This window comes from Pelophylax lessonae (assembly GCF_965119305.1).
Source record: "Pelophylax lessonae genome assembly, chromosome: 4".
Classification (NCBI taxonomy): Eukaryota; Metazoa; Chordata; class Amphibia; order Anura; family Ranidae; genus Pelophylax; species Pelophylax lessonae.
Window position 1 is genome coordinate 475,316,513 of NC_138771.1, and position 20,949 is coordinate 475,337,461.

A 20,949-nucleotide genomic window follows, 5' to 3' on the forward strand; every position below is an offset into this window, starting at 1 on the left:
GATGGATTCTCTCCTCAAAAAAGCTTGGGATTCCTCCTTAGGGAATCTTAAACCCGCCATGGTCATGACGGTTGTTGCCTGCAATCTGGAGTATTGGCTAACCTGGATTAAAGGGCACATTGAGGCTGGCACCTCGAAGGAGACAATCTGGTCTTCCTTCCCCCCGCTCCTTCGGGGAGTGGCTTATATTGCGGACGCTTCGGCCAAATCGGTACGCATGGTTCACTAGATGTTCAGCCCTAGCCAATTCAGCAAGAAGGGCTCTTTGACTCAAGACTTGGCAGGGCTAAACTTTGTGGGATTCTTCTCCCTGAACAGGTGGGACAGGGCTCTTGGAGTGGATGCCCTTGCTTAAAGTTGGCATTTTCCCAAATGCTATGCCTTTCCACTGCCGGTGCTAATACCGGCAGTTTTAAGGACGTTTCAGGAGGCGGACACAATCCTGATCCTCATAGCACCACATTCACCCAGGAGACTGTGGTTTTCAGTCCTGAAAGGTCTGACAGTGGAACCACCCTGGATTCTACCAGTTTGGGAGGACCTTCTCTGTCAAGGCCCAGTTTTCAGTCCTCAGGTGGAGCGTAGGAATCTCGCAGCCTGGCTTCTGAGGAAGAGTTGTTGAAAAGCAAGGGGATTTCGGATCACCTGGTGGCAAGGAAAAAAGGAAACGTGGGCCATTTACCTTAAGAACTGGAAGCGTTTTAATAACTGGTGCGCAGGAAGCTCCTTGGATGTAGGTAGCCCAGTGACAGTACTGGAATTTCAACAGAGTGGGACAGATAAAGGGTTAGCTGTTAGCACCCTAAAGAGCCAAGTTTGGACAAGAAGTGTCTTTTTTTAGAAGCATCCTTAGCCGAAAACCCTTGGGAGATTAGTCTCTTTAAGGCCTTAAACAGGCAGAAACCAGTGAATAATCTCCCTTTTCCTATGTGGGATCTATCCGTGGTTCTACAGGCTCTCTTAGGAGACACGTTTGAACCTATTCCTACTTGTGCGGTGACATTTTTAACACTCAAGACTGTTTTTTTTTTTTTTTTTTTTGGTGGCAATCGCTACCGCCAGTAGGGTTGGTGAACTAGAAGCTCTTTCTGTTAGAGCTTTGTTTCTACGGGTTTTTTCGGATCGCATTATTTTTAAAACCGATCCGTATTTTTTTTACTTAAAGTGGTCTTGAAGTTTCAAAGAGATCAATAAATCGTTTTACCAACTTTCTGTTCAAATCCTGTAATTTTCATAAGTTAGATGTTAGAAGGGGTGTTCTTCAGTACATAAATTGTACGAAGGAATTTAGAAAGTCCGATTCCCTCTTCTGTTTTCTGGCACTAGTAGAGGTACTAAAGTCTCTAAAAGTTCTTTAGCCAGATGGCTAAGATTAGCCATTTACCAGGCCTATGCTTCTAGCGGGAAGGAGGTCTTGGTAGGCATCAAGGCACATTCCACCAGGGCTATGCCATCTTCCCAGGTGGCAAGAGCTGGTGCTACCCCAGAGCAGATCTGTCGGGCAGCAACCTGGTCCAGTTATGCAACTTTTTCCAATCACTACAGGCTGGATCTGTTGTCTGCTAAAGATCAAGCTTTTGGGCGGTAGTCCCACCCTAAGGGTAAGTACTCGCTTATCGTCTCAAAGGTGGCTGTCCTAAAAGATGATGGGGGGGGGAAAAATAGTTACTCTTACCAGTAACGTCTTTTCCAGTAGTCCTTTCAGGACAGCACTGTTACCCACCCGAAGAGGGTCTGGACATAAGACGGTCAGAAGATGGAGATTGATATATGTCTTTGTGTCTCTCCAGCTGGCCGGAGGTACTCTTGAAGAACCGAAGGGAGTCGGCTTACATCTGTATGGATGGGGCAGTGTTTCCTGAGAAGGGAGGAGCCAGGATCTCGCAAAGGTGGCTGTCCTGAAAGACTACTGGTAAAGACGTTATCAGTAAGAGTAACTCTATTTTTTTTCTTTTACACTGGAATCAGATTGCATGTGATCCGATTCAGCCAATCGCATTGCGTTTTTGAAAACCGTCTTTGGGGTGTCGTTAACCTAACGTTGACACCGGTTTGCATGAATGCAGTGCAATTGTGATGCGGTGCGGGAAACGCACTGAATCTGCTGTGAATCCCAGACTGCATCAGTGTGAATGGGGACTAAAACTTCTATTTCTGAAAGCATTTCTATTTTTTTTAATTACACAACTATTTTTGCACAACTAACTATACCTTCTGCACAGTACTGCATGTTAATATATAAAGATGCATCTCATAAAATTAGAATATCATCAAATGCATCAATGCGGCTTGGCATGGAGGCGATCAGCCTGTGACACTGCTGAGGTGTTATGAAAGTCCAGGTTTCTTTGATAGCGGCCTTCAGCTCATTTGCATTGTTGGGTCTGGTGTCTCTCATCTTCCTCTTGACAATACCCCACAGATTCTCTATGGAGTTTAGGCCAGGCAAGTTTGCAGGCCAATCAAGCACAGTGATACTATGATCATTAAACCAGGTATTGGTACTTTTGGCAGTGTGGGCAGGTGCCAAGTCCTGCTGGAAAATAAAAATCAGCATCTCCATAAAGCTGGTGAGCAAAGGAAAGCAAGAAGTGCTCTAGAATTTCCTGGTAGAGGGCTGCGCTGACTGTGGACTAACACCAGCAGATGACATGGCTTCCCAAATCATCACTGACTGTGCAAACTTCACACTGGACCTCATGCAACTTAGATTCTGTGCCTCTCCACTCTTCCTTCAGACTCTGGGACCTTGATTTCCAAATTAAATGCAAATTTTTCTGCTGTCGGTAAAGATTTGAGGAGCAATGTCATTGCCATCTGCTCGTGTTTGTCCACTGTGTTTCCTAAGTCAGCGCAGCCCTCTCCTTCTTGTTTCTCGCGCTCTATATATCTCTTCATCTCTCAACATTCTTCTCTCTCTTTCTACCTCTCCCTATCTCATTATAGGTAATTACCTGAAATGCTTATTTTTTGTGAATGGCTATTTTATTTAAACTATTACAATAAACATTATAAAAATTAACATACAAATAAAGGTTATTGGTTCAACAAAATATTGTGTTTTTTTTTTTTTTTATATATATCTATTTATCTACTATTTACAATAGGATTTTTGTCAAAATGGGTATGACTATATCAATAAAGATGTTTACTTATTTAGCAGGGACATGAAAGATATCTGTTCACCCAGTTCTTCAGAAGTACATGAACAGATTCCATCATAAGCACCACCCTATAGTGTGGATTTACTAAAGGCAAATACTGCACACTTTGCAAGTGCAGTTGCACTTTTCACGAATGAGTGTAAAAGCTGTAAAATTTTTCTTTTTAAAGGTACCCTATCAAGTACAGGACAAATTAAGAAAAAAAAACTTGCATGCACATGGTTGTGAAAGTGAGTGCAACTGCCGATTTGCCTTTAATGCATCAACCTCAATGTGTAAAGCTATACTGCACCCTGCACTGTGTTCGTAAAACAATACTAAACCCTGCACTGTGTAAAGGTATACTGAACCTTGCACTCTGTGCATATAGCATTAGTGAACCCTGCAGTCTTTACGTAAAGCTATACTGTACCCTGCAAGTCCGTAAAGCTTTATTGAACCCTGCAGCGTGTGCATAAAGCTGTACTGAACTCTGCACTCTGTGCATATAGCAATACCGAACCCTGCAGTCTATCCTGAACCCTGCAGTATGTGCATAAAGCTATACTAAGCCCTGCAGTATGTGCGTTAAGCTGTACTGAACATTACACTCTGTGTGTTACACACTCCCGAATCTGCCGCCCTGTTTGCAAAGCAGTAGAAAATATGTGCGCAAGCCAATATAAAAGTCTCACACTGTTAGTATAATTTTTATATTAAATATCTATATCACAATAATTCTCTCTCTGTATATATGTAATCTTTACATTTATAATAATAACCATACATATACATTTTTTTTTTTTTAAATAAATATTTTAAAATGTAATCTGAGTTATAATTCACATAAACACTTTTACATTGGAAAAAAAATTATCGTTGGAAAAAAAATTATCGTAACTGTACACAAAAGGGCTAAAAAAAAAACATATTGTCGGCGGGTGGAGCAGCTAGGGGAATATCCTGGAATAAAGCAGCCAGGGCTTCATTTGCCCACAGTTAACATGGCTGCACACCAGACTTAAAGTGGAGTTCCACCCGTTTTCGTAACTTTAGATCTATGTAATCCCCTTTAAAACGACTTTTACCAATGGAAACTTTTTTTTTTTTGCTAGTAAATACCTTAATTTCTGCTTTATTCCTCCTCTCCTCACTTCCTAGTCCGATCGGCGATGACGTCATTTGACGATTTGCAGTGTGTGCTGGGATGTATTCCATTTCAGAAATCTCGCAGTATTACCCAGGAGCTGATCTGTACTGTGTGTATTCAGGCCGTGACCTGCCCCGCCTCCTCTCAGTGAGTTGTACTGTATGCATTGTTCAGGACGTGCTCCGCCCCGCCTCCTCTCAGTGAGCTCAGTAAGGATATAATGCTTTCAGTCCTCGCTCACTGAGAGGAGGCGAGGCAGAGAACGGCCTGAATACAATGCATACAGTAAAACTCACTGAGAGGAGGCGGGGCAGGCACGGCTCAGTACAGCTCAGCTCCTGCGAGATTTCTGGAATGGAATACATCCCAGCACACACTGCAAATCGCCGAATGACGTCATCGCCGATCGGACCCCGAAGTGAGGAGAGGAGGAATAAAGCAGAAATACAGAAGGTATTTACTAGCAAAAAAAAAAAGTTTCCATTGGTAAAGGCCGTTTTAAAGGGGATTACATACATCTATGTAATCCAACCTATTAAAAATGGGTGGAACTCCGTAAGAAAAAAGGCAAATTTTTACCTGGCAAGAAGCTGCACCCTACTGCTCATGGGGCTATTATTGAAGCAGTAGGCTGACTGAAGAGAGGTTACACAAATAGGCATTGTGCTACTTAACCACTTGAGCTCTGGAAAGTTTTACCCCCTTCATGACCAGAGCATTCTTTGCTATTCAGCACTGTGCTACTTTAACTGGCAATTGTGTTGTCATGCAATACTGTATGCAAATGAAATGTATACTTTTTTTGCACAAATAGAGCTGTCGTTTGGTGGTATTTGATCACAACTGGGGTTTTTATTATATAAATAAAAAAAGACTGAACATTTTGAAAAAATATTTTTTTTTCTTTTCTTATAAATCCTATCCAATAAAAAATAAAGCAATCTAATTTCTTCATTAATTTAGGCCAAACTGTATTCTGCTACATGTCTTTGGTTAAAAAAAAAAAAAAAAATGCCAATAAGTATATAATTGGTTTGTGCGAAAGTTATAGCATCTACTAACTATGGTATATATACTGGAATTTACGCAGCTATGACGTTATGCTGGCAATGGCAGTGATGAGTGATTTATAGTGGAACTGTGATATGGTGGCGGACAATCTGGCAATAACTGACACCGCTACTGACACTAATACAGTGATCACAGATAATACTGTACACTGACACTGTACTAATGACACTGGCAAGGGGTTAATATCTAAGGGTAATCAAGTGGTAACTGCCTAGTAATGTGTGCTGCTTTTCCTTTATTATCTGGCTGTTTTATCTCCCTGCATTTCAGGGAGAAGAAACAGCCAGACCGCTGTTTACTTTACACAGAGAAACCCACAGCTTGGACCCGGAAGCAAGCCAGCGGTTTAGATACATTGTCTGGCCTGCCTGCGCCGCTCGCCCGCAGTAAAACTACTGTGGGAAGATGGCAAGCAGGTACAGTAGTTAAAGGTAGGAACATTAAAAGAAAAACAAGCCAGAATAAAAAAAGTACAGATTTAATGCTGCTTCAATATACCTTTTTTGTCTTGCACATTTCACTCTAAATTGTAAAAGAGCATTGAAGTCTTCAGTTTAAAAAAAACAATACTTAGTTGCCCTGAAAACTGGGCAACTTTTTGGTTCTTTAGAAAAAAAAAAAAACATTGCAGCAGTAACTTAGCAAAAGGGCATATCCTCGCCTACTCTAGAGATGGACAGGAGACTTGAATCACGTTCAGTGTACATTTTCGGGTCGGGTACACAAATATTAAAAGGAGAGAGTATAAAAACTGTTACTTCAAAACTTTTAGAATTTAGGTAAACCTGCCTGCACTTTACTACTCCAATTTAGAGGTTTCTCCCAAACAAAAAACCTGAATCAAAAATAGAACTTCTTTTTCCTCTTACTTTATTTCATTTTGGATCCTCCTTTTTTTTAAATTTGCTGATTGCTTTAGGCTGGGTTCACACTATTGGGAATTGGATGCCGGGTTCTCCGCATCCAATTCACATGACAGAAGACTGTGCCTGGCTCTCAATGGGGCTGCTTTACACAGTCCCGCGTTGGGTGCAGTGCGACTTGCAGAAAAGTCCTGTGTGTCTTCTGGTCCATTTCAGGTCCGAATTCGGATCTAAAACAGTACACGGGGGCACACCGGACCCCCTGCTAAGAGCTACTCTGAATTCAGTGTGAACCCAGCCTTACACTGGTTTGTTCATTTTTTGGGCATTTAAGTATAAAGGCAAAACATTTTTTTTTAGTTTTGGATAGAGGAGAGAGAGAGGGATTAGAACACCTGTCAGGTTTTATTGCTGTGTGTGCCCCCGTTTAAAGGATTCACCTTCTCGGTTTGTCCTGTTTACCATTATCATTAAAAGTGAATTTTGTGTTGTCCCCAGAAAGCAATAGAGGCAAAATCTTTCAATGGGCACACTAGTTCTGGTGACTTGTTCGGTTCCCAAGAGTTTCCCCTAATTTGCAGGAATTTCCTCTCTCTTCCTGTTTTGGCTATGGGAGAGAAGTGAAGAGAAATTTCCGCAATGAGACAAAAATTGCAAAAATTAACCTTACAGGTGTATAACCCGTTCTTACTCTGTCCAAAATTTAACGTTTTGCCTATAGTTCTACTTTCAATCTGCTTATAGTAATGCACATTATTGCATCAGAGCAACAGGGTTACACAAATCAGGACAACAATAGGGTGGAGCATAATGTTTAGGAAAGCTGTGGTTTGGGACTGTACCCAAAAAAAAACCTTTTGTTTAGGAAGCAATTGACATCCCACTCAATGTTCATACCCCACGGAGAGTAGGTCTTCATATCAAAAATGCACCGGGTCTCCAACCTGGAGATCTCCCGGCGGACATGACTACCTCTCCAGTGGGGTATGAACTTGTCAATGCCCCAGACCTTAGTGCCTGCAGGGTTTTTGTTATGGCATACCGCATAGTGTTTTGACACACTATGGTTAGGAAAACCCTTCCTAATGTTTTTAAGATGTTCCCTAACCCTCACCGTCAGTGTTCTAACAGTGCGGCCTATATATTGTAGGCCGTACGGACACTGAAGGAGGTATACAACATTCATAGAGGAACAACTAATGAAAGGTTTGATCATGTGTTCCTTAGAGGTAGCTGTAGAGCGAACCTCGCAGAACCTCCTGCCTACCAAGGAATTAATGCGACAAACCGCACATCTCCTACACTGAAAAAAACCTGTAAGATTAGTGAGATTATGGAAAAAAGGAACCGGATTGGGCTTATCAAGGACATTAGGGGTAATATATAAACGTAACGGCTCCACACCCCTAAAGACAACTGGGGGAACGTCCGGTAAACGAGGACCTAAAACATTTTAGGTACCGCCCAGTGGGATGTCAATTGCTTCCTAAACAACAGTTGAACAGGTTGGTCAGTTGTTCATTTTATTCCATTATTGAAGAGCTTTTTTATGAATATTTTTTTTCTGATGATTATTTGCTTATGAATATGATGCATTATTGTGGGATTTTTTGTGGTTGTTTATCATAATTAATCCCTATGGAGGCTGGCTATTTAAATATTTATTTATAGCATTTATTACTTATAGTGCAGTGTATTTATTTATTATGATTTTGTTATGGAGATGCATATTTAGCATTGGGTTGCCTCTTGATTTTTATCTTGGGGTAATTTTTATTGTAATATTATTTCTGTATGGCTATTTGCTAGTGTCGGCATCTTTTTGGTTAAGCCGTTCGGGTGTCCAGCTTCCGCTTGGCTTCCCACGCAATGTTCGGCTACCTCTGTTGATTTCCGGCTTCTAGCTGTGGCTTTGTGGAACGCATTTGCGGATCACTTCCGCATGTGTCATGTCCGGTTTCAGTGTTCTTATATGCGTGCTTGTGCCCCTTGTACCACATCTCTGATGATGTCATTTCCTGTGACGACACGCGTAAGGCGGAAGTGGATACTGGACGCCTAAAGCACGCTCAATGCCGCGGCTTTTCAATTCTTTACTGCTGTTCTGTTTGCTGATTTTGTAAGTGCAACTTTTTATTTATGATTAAACCAAAGTCCTATACCATCTGCACTATGGATTGTTCATTTATTCTGAGGTAATTGTGACTGAGATAAGCGGAGGATGTATAGTGCCCTATATGCAGCCTGAAAGAATATTGGATCCTTGTGACCTCTCCAGGAGTTTCCCTGTGGTTTTGTGATCTTGTGTCTGCTTTGCCGGATTTGATTTCTCTGCTTGAGTATCAAATTCATCCGGTAAGAGTTCCCTTTGGCTGTCACATCTGGGTGCTCATCCTACTCTCATAGTGTCACCGGTGATTGAGCTCATTCCTTCAATCTTCACCCACCTTCCTATTTTTTGGACTTTACCATTATTGCATGTTGGGACTTATATTGTTTTCAATATTGGCGCTGCTTTTTATTTTATTTATGCATTGATATTGATTGCCTTTTTATTGTCTTATTCATTTATGTGTTTGTTTTTACACCTAAGCGCAGATATCACTTCCTTTTAAATTCTTCATCATCCCCCTGTGACTTCTGTGGGGTTTTGACTCTTGTGGCTGTTCCCACTTGTCTCTACGTCTAAAGCCCCGTACACACGCAACGATTATCGGCCGACCGATCGTCCGTCTTTTGTCCAGAGTGGTGTTTTGTTGGTTGGAATGTGCCTAGACTGCACACGAATTTTCTCGCCCAACAAAATTCTACTTCAGAAGTGATGTCATGTGTTGGTTTGCTTTCTTTGTGTTCTTTCTTCACTGAGCATGCCCAGACTTGCTCATTAGATTTTTTCCCTGTCGAAATCTGTACTGACTGCACGAAAATCGGCCGTGTTTTGACGGCAGACAAAAATTTTATAGTCTGCACACCAGATTTTTTTTCGGCCGAAAAGTCGGAGTCATCATACTAACAAGCCGAAAATCGGCAGATCGGTCGTCGGACGAAAATTCCCTGCCGATTTTCGACGCGTGTGTACGAGGCTTAAGTCTGGGGTTCTCAACTCCAGTCCTCAGGACCCACTAACAGGCCAGATTTTAAGTATTACCTTGGGGAGATGCAGACTAGAGCACTGCAATCACTGAGCAGCAACTTGTATCACCTGTGATATATTTCAGTTATCTTGCAAACCTGGCCTGTTAGTGGGTCCTGAGGACCGGAGTTGAGAACCACTGGAGTGTTGTTTGGAGTGATTTCTCCTTAAAGAGGAAAAAAAAACTCTTGTGCATAATTTAAACCTATAGGTAAGCCTATAATAAGGCTACCTAGAGGTCCTCTAAATATCTCCTAAAAGTACACCAATTCGGACATTTTTTTTACATTATATGCAGCTTTGGTGGCCGTTCCTTCAGATACCTGTGCCGTGAATGATGGCTCCCCGCTCATACTGTTTTGGCGTAACACTTCCAAGTAATGCTTAGTTTTTTTGGCGTTAGGATTGTTTAGTTCAGCGCTGTCTTTCACACGTAAAGCTGGCCATAGATAATATGATTTTCTTTACTGCGACCCGTAATCACTCAATTCCTTCTGCTGAGCTATTGTGTTTACTCGGCGGGGGGCACGGGGAGCTGTCGCTGCCAGGAGAATACAGTGATTATTGCTAATGGCTAACGATGGATTGACTTGCCCCTAAATGGTTCAAAACTTGGCCGGTCCCCGCTGAACCAGCCCCAGATTCAAACAGTAAATGCCCGACTTAAAATTCACCCGACCGGTCAGATTTCATCACACAAGGGGTACCCAATGTTTTGGCTGAAATACAACCTCACTTATTATCTTGATGATAAACCTAGTAGGTGAATATCACCTTTTGTCTATGCCTTAATCAAGCCTTTCTGGATCTCTTATGATGAGAATAATAAAACAAATAAGCGATGCTAATAAATATAGATCTAATTTATTCAAACAGAAAGGAACATTTGCTGATCATGTGGTAAAGAGCCGCTGATTGGCTCTTTACCTCAGTCTGAGATCAGCAGTGTCCGCCGTCCCAGCAGCGGGTGTGGTCTTATGACCGCTTCCCAGAACTAGGCGACCACACTAAAGCCTTCATTCGGCTATACCGCAGTCGACAAGTGGTTAATGGTTTTCATAAAAGTAAAATCATTATAGGCCTATATTTTCTTTTCACCCCCTAGTATGCTCATGCAATAACCAATCTTAGTGGGGGCAGCTGTCATGGACCCCAGCCTCTGGTTTAGGGACCATTCACACCAGAAACTGCACATCTACTATTTTCCTTGTGCATTTGCATGCACTTGATGCATATTTTTATGTGTGTTTACATGCAGTTGACGTGTTTTTCCATCTGCATGTTTTTTCTGTGAGATCACTTTCTTCTGCCTTTTGGCCTTTTTATGTGCACTGCAATGGATTGCAGTGCATTTGCATGCATGTACATGTGTTTGCGCATTTTTGTGTGTTTGCAGTGCAAAGAAATGCAGCATGCAGAAGTTTTTTTCTTTTACTGGACCTCACTGGTGCGAACTATGCCCATAGAATAACCAGGTAACCAGGATTTTAAACTATCATTGCAGTCAACAATGCTTCCATCTGTAACTAATTGCATCTGGTGTGAATGTGCCCTTATTCACAATGGTTCCAGTTTCCGTTTAGTATCCATAGACTGTACTCCCTTGATAATGCTGCATCTGAGAAGCCCTGTTGTTGTATTTCTTCCCATAAAATCCAGTTTTCATCCCATCCCAGTACTGCTGATATCCTGCGTTCATTTTCAGCCACTTCTGTCCACATCAGCTCACTCAAGGGTCACCTGCACATCATTTCAGCTTCTTGGTGTGGACAATGGTGGCCCACGCCTGCACAGTGTGTTCCGGCAAGGCAGAGTCTATCACACAAATACATATGACAACGCAGGAGCAAAATTGGGAGATGGGTACTGAGCATTGTCCTATTACAGGAAGTTCTAGAGCAAGGGCCTTCATGGCAGGATCCCCACGGATTATTGTAAATGACAGCTGCAGAATGAAATAGATTAAAACCAATTTTAGAGATGGAATCTCTAAAGTTTGTTTGAGATTTTGGTGATTGGGTTTACATTTAATTTAAACTCTTTGCTACAGCGGTATGTCTGTAAACAGCGAAGTGGTAGATGGTTATTTAACCTTTGTCATTTACAAATGGCTCTGGATAACGCACCATTGGGCAGCCATTAATTCCCATAGAAATGACCTGTTCTCCGACCTGAGCGGCTCTGTACTTCGCCAAAGAGTGACCAATCATAGTCATCACAGATGTAAACCATGTAGCGTTAACATCTGTAATCCTGTCTGCCTTAATTGTAGGACATGACAATGGATGAAAAATTCATTAGTTCCTGAGCACTGTACCGATCATGGCAGCAGCAACAAATACAGTTTAACCCTTCACCCCTTTGCTATCAAATTTGTTTGGGTACAGTGTTGCATGGCAAAGTAATTGTCAGTCAAACTATCACAGCACTGGAAAATGACCTAGACAGTAAGGAAGCTTATAGGGGGGCCAAGCAAGTGTAGAAATGCAGTGGGCATTCCACAGCGGTGCCATTACAGAATACTGTATGTAAAGGAAAGCCTGTTTATGATCCGGTGTCCCATTGGGAACATAGTGTGGTCTCTTGGAAAATGTTGCCAAGGTGTCTCTCCCATCCCTCAGAAGGCCCAGACTCACTCAGTTGTAGACCTCTGCTGGGTTACCTACCTCAAGCTGTCTTTGCAGGTTGTCATATTGATGAATCCTGTTTTGTTTTTGATTTTGTAGATCCAGGAGCCGTTACAGCAGCCCCAGTGACCTCCTCCTCATCATCGGAACCCCTAGCCCAACAGGTGACTGACAGTCTATAGTGAGTCTAAAACCTCTGAGAGGAGCTTTAACAAGGTCCTATTCACATTGTACTTCTCTAGGATAGGAAAGAGGCGCATCCGAGCATCAAGAGCTGACCAATAGAAAGATTCCTGGGACATTAAAGCTGAACTCCAGGATAATAAATCAATTGGTCATGTGGATTCTTCTTGAATCGTGGGGTTCTTTGTGTATTTCTTCCAAATTTGTGCAGTAATTGCAATAATTCAGTGTGAGACTTCCTATAATAAAGACTGGTCACTGCTGCTCTCTCTCCTTGTGCAATGGGGCTGGTCTTGTCTCTGACCCCTCCTGTCGTTTTCTACAGACAGCCTTAGTGGGAGGAGCTTGTTGACTCTCTCCCACAGCTTTGCATAGGCTATGTGCAATACAGTGATGAGGTCACTGCTACATTTATAGGGTAATATATGGGTTTTTAGTGGCATTAGTTAAGGTGTATCCTTTCTAATACCCAGGAATATATTTAGATGAAAATTTTTGTGCCCAGATTTTAGCTTCAAATCTAAATAAGAGCTAAAGGAGTGACAATTGTAGGAGGAGAGAGGGGGAGGGGGATATTACATTTGTTGATATTAGCCAATTGTTTTTATTTTTCACAGTAGAATGCAGGAAATGTGAGCTGCCATGAGGCTTTGTTTTTTTACCTTTTACAAATAAAGCCTGTAAGTCCCCGTTCACACTAAGGCGACCTGTGAGGCGACCTGGTCGCCTCACAGGTCGCCGTAGGTCGCCTTCCATACGGAAGCTGTGGACCCGTTCTAATAGGAGCGACACAAGTCGCTCCGACTTAGAAAAAGGGTCCGGAGCTTCTTTGGGGCGACCCGGAGGCGACCGCCATAGACTTCAATGTTATGAAGTCCGTGGCGGCCGCTCCGAGGTCGCGGCGCGCTGCTCGCACCGCGACCTCGGAGATTGCCCCTGGAAGTCGGATCGTGGCAATGTGAACGGGGCCTCAATCTCGGTCTTCTCTTTGGCTTTAAAGGATAATTTCACTGTTTACAAAAAATAATACAGGTTGAAAAAAAAATGTACATTTATTATTTTTTACACTGCAGTCTGTAGGGCACTTCACCCGCGATTGGCGGATACTTGGATCTTGCAGACACTCAGTAAGCTGTCTGCTCGTACCTTGTACCTGACAGTTACTGAATGGCAGGAAGAATCAATGGACTTTGAGCACTCACTGATGCCCTTGAAGTCTATTGAGAACTACTGTACAAGCCACCAGCCGCAATGGCAGATGGTACATTCATACACAAGTCAACATTTTTTTTTAAATTGGGACAGAGGGTGTGAGAAGAGGATCCCTGGCCCGCTGTCACAGGAAGGGGGATCGGGGGTGTAGGCAAGAGCTGGAACCATGTACATGTTCCAAATGTTAACGTATCCTTTAAGTGCAATGATCAGTGCAAACAAGTGTCCCTACTCATTGTGGGGCTATATTTGTCCTCTGGGTTTCCTTCTACTTGCTGCTGGAAATGAAACGTCCCTGCTAGTTCTTCAGCTTAATCTGCAGCCACATTATAACACACAGCATCATTAGCTCCTTCCTCCCCCAGCCTGACTATCCATGGCCCACATCTTTCATTTATTTGATCTAGGGCAGGTTGACTAACTAGGGCAGGTTGCATGCCAATAGAACCTTACACAGAAACGCCCACTTCTCCAGACTGACACACACCCATCAAGGTATTTTAATATTTGCATAACTTCTCCCAAAGGCCAGCCCTTTGCTTGCATCAGGGCCTATGAGAGGAGTAATGAGGCAGAGTGCTGTGATGTTTTCAAGAAGCTATGTACGGCACCCTGCCTGTCCCTCCCACCAGCCATGATCTTCTAGCATTGCATTGAGAAACACAGAGGCCTAGTGATAACACCACTGGGTATAAAACAAATATTTTATAAAATAAAAAGGTCTTATTTAAAAATGGCATTAGCATGTTGGGGAGGGCGGAGGGGGGAACCAGGGAAGGAAAAATAAATATAGGCAGATTTAACTTCATCTTTAAACTATGTGAAGATTCAAAGAAGACTTATTATATTAGCTGTACCATTGGAACCTGCATTGCATTGGAATTGCACCTGCACTTGCTGCGTATCTAAAATGCCCCACATTATTTCATTATTTCTGGTGGAAATAAATGTTTTAGACTCTAAGGGGGGGTTATTTATGCCCCATACACACGTGCAGATTATCTGCAGACTTTTGTCTGCAGACTTACCAAAACCATATAATATGAGGTCAAACCCAAACACTTTCAATTTGTATGCAATCCGGCAGGCCCTTGCACTACATAGAAAAGGTAAGTCTGCAGACAAAAGTCTTCAGATAATCTGCACGTGTGTACGGGGCATTAGTAAAACTGCATGGTGCAAAATCTGATGCAGCTCTGCATAGAAACCAATCAGTTTCCAGGTTTTATTGTCAAAGCTTAATTGAACAATTTGAAGTTAGAAGCTGATTGCTACCACGCACAGCTGCATCGGATTATGACTGCACCAGTTTTAATCTCCCCTCAAAGTAAAACTCATTGAGAGGCTTGCTTATGACAGTTCACAGACCAGTCACTTGCAGAAATCTGTTCATTTTATTAGCTAGCAGCTGTTAGTCTTCTAGGAAGCTAAATAGTCAGACTGTCGCACGTTCGTTGATGAATGTTGGGGCATAACTTTTGTTTCCATTTATAGGTTGCAATAATATGTACACGTGGGGGGGAAGTGATAGGTTTATTACATATTTAGGGCTGCCTACTTCTTTGTAGTGCTGTGTATACTCTACAGTGCACCAGTTCTTTTTTGGTGGGTGTAACTTGCCATTATCCAACTCATGTCAGGTGTCTGTGTCGCTCCCCCCGCTCATATCTTGTCACTCTCCCTGCTCTGTCTCTGGTGCATATGTCACTTCCCCCGCTTTATCTCTGGTGTCCGTATCGTTCCCCCCACTATTGTCTGGTGCCCATGTCACTCAATCCTGAGTTTTTTTTTTTTTTTTTTTTTCATAAGGAACTAAAGATGTTGATTGCCCAGCATGGCACCAGCTCCTCCCAACTGTCCTCCAGCCAAATTCCACACAAGTACAATTTTCAGAAGGCTATCTGTCAGATGGAGATCTGCCGTGTCATGGCTTGCTCTGAGTGGCTGGGCTGCATCATGGTGTCACAACAGCCCCCCCGCCCCATCATCCTCCCTGGTAAGTCATTTAAAAATTTGCAGTTGTGCATGTCATCTGTCATTCTACAACTCTACTACATTTTGGGAGGTCACATGCTTTCTCCCCCCACACCCGGAAGCACTGGGTTGAGGGCTCTCATCCAAGCCACGTAGCCAGCAATGCAAAGTATATAGGGCTATGAAAAGGCTTACTGTTTCTATTTGGAAATACATATAGACATGGGGCGGCCATATTGATGTATTCCTTACGCAGCCTCTGCTTTCTGCTAAGTACTGCTCACCTGTGGTCATCCATCTGTAAAGATATTCTGGACCACTAACTGGTTTTATCTCACTTGGTATTTGTTCTCTCCCTAATAAACTATAATAAGAAGCGGGCTCCCCTATATGAATATGATACAGATTTTCTTTATAAGTACAACAGCCAAATAATAATAGATAATAATGAAATGCAGATAAACATATAAAATACACTTTGGGTCCATGGTGCTGTCATTGCTGCCCTGTAAATCTTTCATCTCTCTCCTTTTCATTGCTCCCCCTGTCAATCTCCCTGGGATCTCTCTGTCTCTCATTGCTCCCCTATAAATCTCCCATCTCTCTCTTTTTTTCATTTTTCTTCTGTAAATCTTCCCCGGGCACGCACCTTCTCATTCCTCCCTTGTAAATCCCCCTGGGCTCTCTCTTCTCTCTCTCATCTCATTCCTCCCTCTCTCATTCCTCCCCTGTAAATCTCCTTTCTCTCTTTTTCATTGTGCCCCTGTAAATCTTCCAGGGCACGCGCTCATTCTTGCATTCTCTCTCTCTCTCTCTCTCTCTCTCTCTCTCTCTCTCTCTCTCTCTCTCTCTCTCTCTCTCTCTCATTGCTCCCCTGTAAATATTCTTGATTTTTCTCATTGTTCCTCTGTAAATCTCCCGACTTTCTCCCTCTCTCTCTCTCGCTCTCATTCCTCCCCTGTAAATCTCCTTGGTCTCTCTCTCTCTCTCTCTCTCTCTCTCTCTTATTCCTCCCCTGTAAATCTGCTTGCCCTCTTTCACATTCCTCCCCTGTAAATCTAATTGGTCTCTCTCTCTCTCTCTCTCTCTCTCTCTCTCTCTCATTCCTCCCCTGTAAATCTAATTGGTGTGTGTCTCTCTCTCTCTCTCTCTCTCTCTCTCTCTCTCTCTCTCTCTCTCTTATTCCTCACCTGTAAATCTCCTTGGCCTTGCTCTCTCTTATTCCTCCCCTGTAAATCTCCCTGGTCTCTCTCTCTCATTCCTCCCCTGTAAATCTCCTGTCTCTCTTTTTCATTGCTCCCCTGTAAATCTCTCAGGGCATGCGTTGTCTCTCGTGTTCACTCTCTCTCTTTCTATTTCTTATTGCTCCTTCTGGACTTTTCTCATTGTTCTTCTGTAAATCTCCCGACTCTCTCTGTCTCATTTCTCCCCTGTAAATCCCCCCAGTTCCCTCCAATATTTCTCCCTTATAAGTCTTCTGGTTCATTCTTTCCAGGGTGTGGTGTGAAGAAGCTAAATTTGGCCACTATGGATAGCAGGCAATACATTCCCATCCATTCCAAACAGATCCATGGTCTGGCCTTCAGCTCGCGCTCTGACGGCCTCCTCCTCTCCGCTTCTATGGATTGCACCTTGAAACTGACCAGGTAAGTGCAGCATGTTCCTGCATAGAAGTGGACAGGCAGCCTTAGCAGTTTGGAGTCTCTTCAGTCTTCATTCCAGAGAGAGCCTAGCAGATTTGTCTCACTGACATGCATTTATTTTTTAGTCTCGATCTGTAACTGAGTAGTTTTAGTATGCTGGACATGGTGGACAAGTTTGCCATTAACAATAAATAGTAAAGGGTTTGGGCTGGACATCACTTTACCGGTTACTTAGTGGTAGCTGTTGGGGAATGCATTGTTTGAGAAGAGCACTGTGGGAGCCAAAACCCCCCTGACATTGTCTGTCCCTCTTGCAGCCTGCTGACAAACTCCGTGGTGCAGACCTGCAAAGCCGGGCAGCCGGTATGGAGCTGCTGCTGGTGCTCCGATGACTTCAACTATGTTTATGCCGGTCTAATTAACGGCTTGGTGCTGGTGTACGACCTGAGGAACACAAGCCAATGCGTGCAGAAACTGAGCTCACCGGGCTCTCGGTGAGTGCTTAAAGAAAAAAGAAAATCCTGTTTTGCAGCAATAAATATAACGCAAAGGTAGACCAGGAACTTTCATTACTGGAGGAGCCTTATACAAGAGAGAGATGTCAACATTACAGAGAACCTGTCACTTATCAAATATGACAATAATAAAAATTCTAATACATAATCTATTGGTCATGTAGCTATTTTCAGAACAGTCTGTTTCTACATACATAGATGTGTTGACAACTAGAAGACTGACTCTGGACTACAGTTTAGTAAATATAATGAAGACTAATTTTCAGGACAGCTGGTACCTGACACAGCCGAGGGCTCTATCCAGCACAGGATAGGCTGCCATTGGCAGGATGTGGGGCTAAGGTACGAAATGGGGATGCACCGTCTCTTAGAACACAACAATACTAAGAACGAAGAACACCCAAATTTCATTAATGTCATGTGTATCTAGGTCAAGAATGTATACATTGTAGATGTTTGTCAGTAATCAGTAGAACAGTTGTTCAGTTTGAGCACAAAGCATTACAGTATATTCATCTGTAAATAACATAAAAGGTGACCCAAAGTATAGCAGTCAGCTGTGTAATGACATCTTTTGATCCAATATTTCAGGGTACAAAATTACCCCTTTCTCTATCGTCCATTGACAGACACAGCTCCATATCGTCTTAGACCATTGGGTTATGCTCCTCCAATCAGGAATAGAACACTAGGTAGGAAAAAGCTTTAATTTAGGAGTAGGACCTAGTTCCCTGCTGGGACTTCGGTCTTACCTATATAAAAGGGAAAATTTTGTTATTTGTAATTTTTATTTATTAGTTCGAGTTCCTGAAGAACTACAAGCAACAGTCGGCTGAGGTTTCGGACTGGATAATCTAGATCCTTAAAGCAGAGTTCCACCCAAAAGTGGAACTTCCGCTCATTTGCTTCCTCCCCCCCCCCCCCCCATACGGTGCCACATTTGGCACCTTTCAGGGGGGAGGGGGGAACGGGTACCTGTTTTTGACAGGTACCCTTCCTCACTTCTGGGAAACAGCGCCGCGGCGCTGTCCCACGGAAGTTTGGCCTCCTTCCCCGCCGCTGAGCCTATCTGAATGCGCAGCGCGCTTTGCGCATGCGCGGTGGGGACCCGCTCGTGAAGCCGCAAGGCTTCACTGCCTGGTTCCCTTTCCCTTACCGGGAATGTCGGCGGCAGCACCCGATAGCCAATGGACTCTAGGACAGGTAAGTGTCTGAATATTAAAAGTCAGCAGCTACAGGATGTGTAGCTGCTGACTTAATTTTTGGAGGGGGAGGCTGGAAAACCGGTTTAAGGTTTTCCAGCCTTGCCAGCGAGCCTGTGCAGGTTATAGTCCAGCACTACGCCTTGCCACGACAGGGCCCCGATGGATGGGGACGAGCCTGCGAGTGGACCGTCTCGCTGGGACGTGACGACCTGGAAAAAAATAAATAAAAAAAAATATATATATAAAATATATTCCATGGACTCACCATGCCTCTCAGCAAATAGCTTGGAGTGTCTACTTTGCAAATTGGGGTCATTTTGGGGGGGGTTGTGCTATCTTGAAATTTCAGGGCCTCTGAAACTGTGACAGGTAGTGCGGAAGTAAAATACACAATTTACGGCATTAGAAAACCTGAAGGATTGGTTTTCGGGGTCCCGTACACAGCTAGACTCCCAAAAAGTCTCACACATGTGGTATCCCTGTACTCAGGAGAAGCAACAGAATGTATTTTGGGTTGTCATTTCACATATACCCATGGCATGTGTGAGCAATTTATTTTTTAGTGACAACAAAAAATTTAATATTCCCAAAACTTGTGGCAAAATATAAAATATTCCATGGACTCACCATGCCTCTCACAACAAAAGGAATGACCGCACTTCCGATGAGTTTCAAAAAGGAGTGTCTTTATTCCACATCAATCGGCAAATACAGATACACACTGTGAGTGCAGGACAATCGGTGGACACGTTTCACGACTGGATGTGTCGCTTATTCATCACCATTCATTGGTGATGAATAAGCGACACATCCAGTCGTGAAACGCGTCCACCGATTGTCCTGCACTCACAGTGTGTATCTGTGTTTGCCGATTGATGTGGAATAAAGACACTCCTTTTTGAAACTCATCGGAAGTGCGGTCATTCCTTTTGTTGTATGAAGCTATCCTGGATTGCGGATCCGACCGGCACCTGATTCCAGCCTCACCTAGAGCGGTCTTCCCTGTTTGGATTCTGCTCACCATGCCTCTCAGCAAACAGCTTGGGGTGTCTACTTTCCAAAATTGGGTCATTTGGGGGGGGGGGGGGGTTGTGGTATCTTGACATTTCAGGGCCTCCTAAACCGTGATAGGTAGTGAGAAAATGTAATGAGAAAATTACGCCCTTTGAAATTCTGAAGGTGGTGATTGGTTTCGGGGTCCCGTAAACAGCTAGGCTCCCAAAAAGTGTCACACATGTGGTATCCTTGTACTCAGGAGAAGCAGCAGAATATATTTTGGGGTGTAATTACACATATACCCATGGCATGTGTGACAATATATCATTTCAATGACAACTTTGTGTAAAAAAAAAAAAAATTTTTTTTTTTTTTTTAGTTATTTTTTAAACACCTCAGGACATTCCTTAGGATGTCTACTTTCTAAAAAGTGGTAATTTGGGGGGGGGGGGGGGGGTTGTACTGCCATGCCATTTTATCGCTTCATGAAATGAGATAGGCAGTCAGAAAGTAAAAGTTGCATAAATTTCAGTATTTACACCATAGTTTGTAGATTCTATAACTTTTGCGCAAACCAATAAAAATAAGTTTATTGAGATTTTTTTGTCAAAGAGATGTAGCTTAATACATTTTGGCCAAAATATATGAGTATATTGATATTTTTTTAAAAGACAAAGTTGAAAATGTAATTTTTTTTCTCAAAATCTTTGCGCTTTTTTTATTAATATCGCAAAAAATAAAAAGCGCAGAGGTGATCAAATACCACCAAAAGAAAGCTCTGTTTGTGGGAAAAAAAAGGACATAAATTTAGTTTGGGTACAGCATTGCATGACCGCGCAATTGTCAGTTAGTCACGCAGTGTTAAGTTGAAAAAAGGGGCCTGGTCATTGAGCAGACAAATCCTCCGGTCTGAAAGTGGTTAATCAGTGAAAAATTTAGTCCCAGGAAAATTTTTCACCTACAGACCCCCCCCAGTGCGGCTGCGGGACCCTCTGGGTTGCAGTTTCTGACTGCTTTTACAGCAGTCCTGGAAAGCCTGGTGTCAAAAGTAGATTTTGTGTTTAAAAGTATTGATAGCCACAAACGTCTGCTGCCTTCACCTCCTTCAGTGGTATCCTCAGATTCTGAGGCAGATATGGCCGGCAGGGACGCCCCCCATCCTGATGGATCAGTGTCCTCCCATTCTGATGGTGAAGAGGACCTGTTCTCTTCAGCCGCCACACGCGGACGCGCA

The 20,949-nt window shown here is 43.0% G+C and overlaps 1 protein-coding gene across 1 annotated transcript in view; it reads left to right on the forward strand.

Moving 5' to 3' along the window:
- LOC309554631 (E3 ubiquitin-protein ligase rfwd3.S-like) overlaps nucleotides 1-20,949 on the forward strand; it is a gene marked incomplete at both ends in the record, with an annotated part of 97,074 nt that overhangs the window by 43,961 nt on the left and 32,164 nt on the right. Inside the window, 4 exons of the mRNA XM_082256349.1 lie at nucleotides 12,087-12,151; nucleotides 15,192-15,378; nucleotides 16,852-17,002; nucleotides 17,317-17,493. Of these exons, the coding sequence (XP_082112475.1) occupies nucleotides 12,087-12,151; nucleotides 15,192-15,378; nucleotides 16,852-17,002; nucleotides 17,317-17,493 (580 nt within the window). The remainder of the gene's footprint in view (nucleotides 1-12,086; nucleotides 12,152-15,191; nucleotides 15,379-16,851; nucleotides 17,003-17,316; nucleotides 17,494-20,949) is intronic.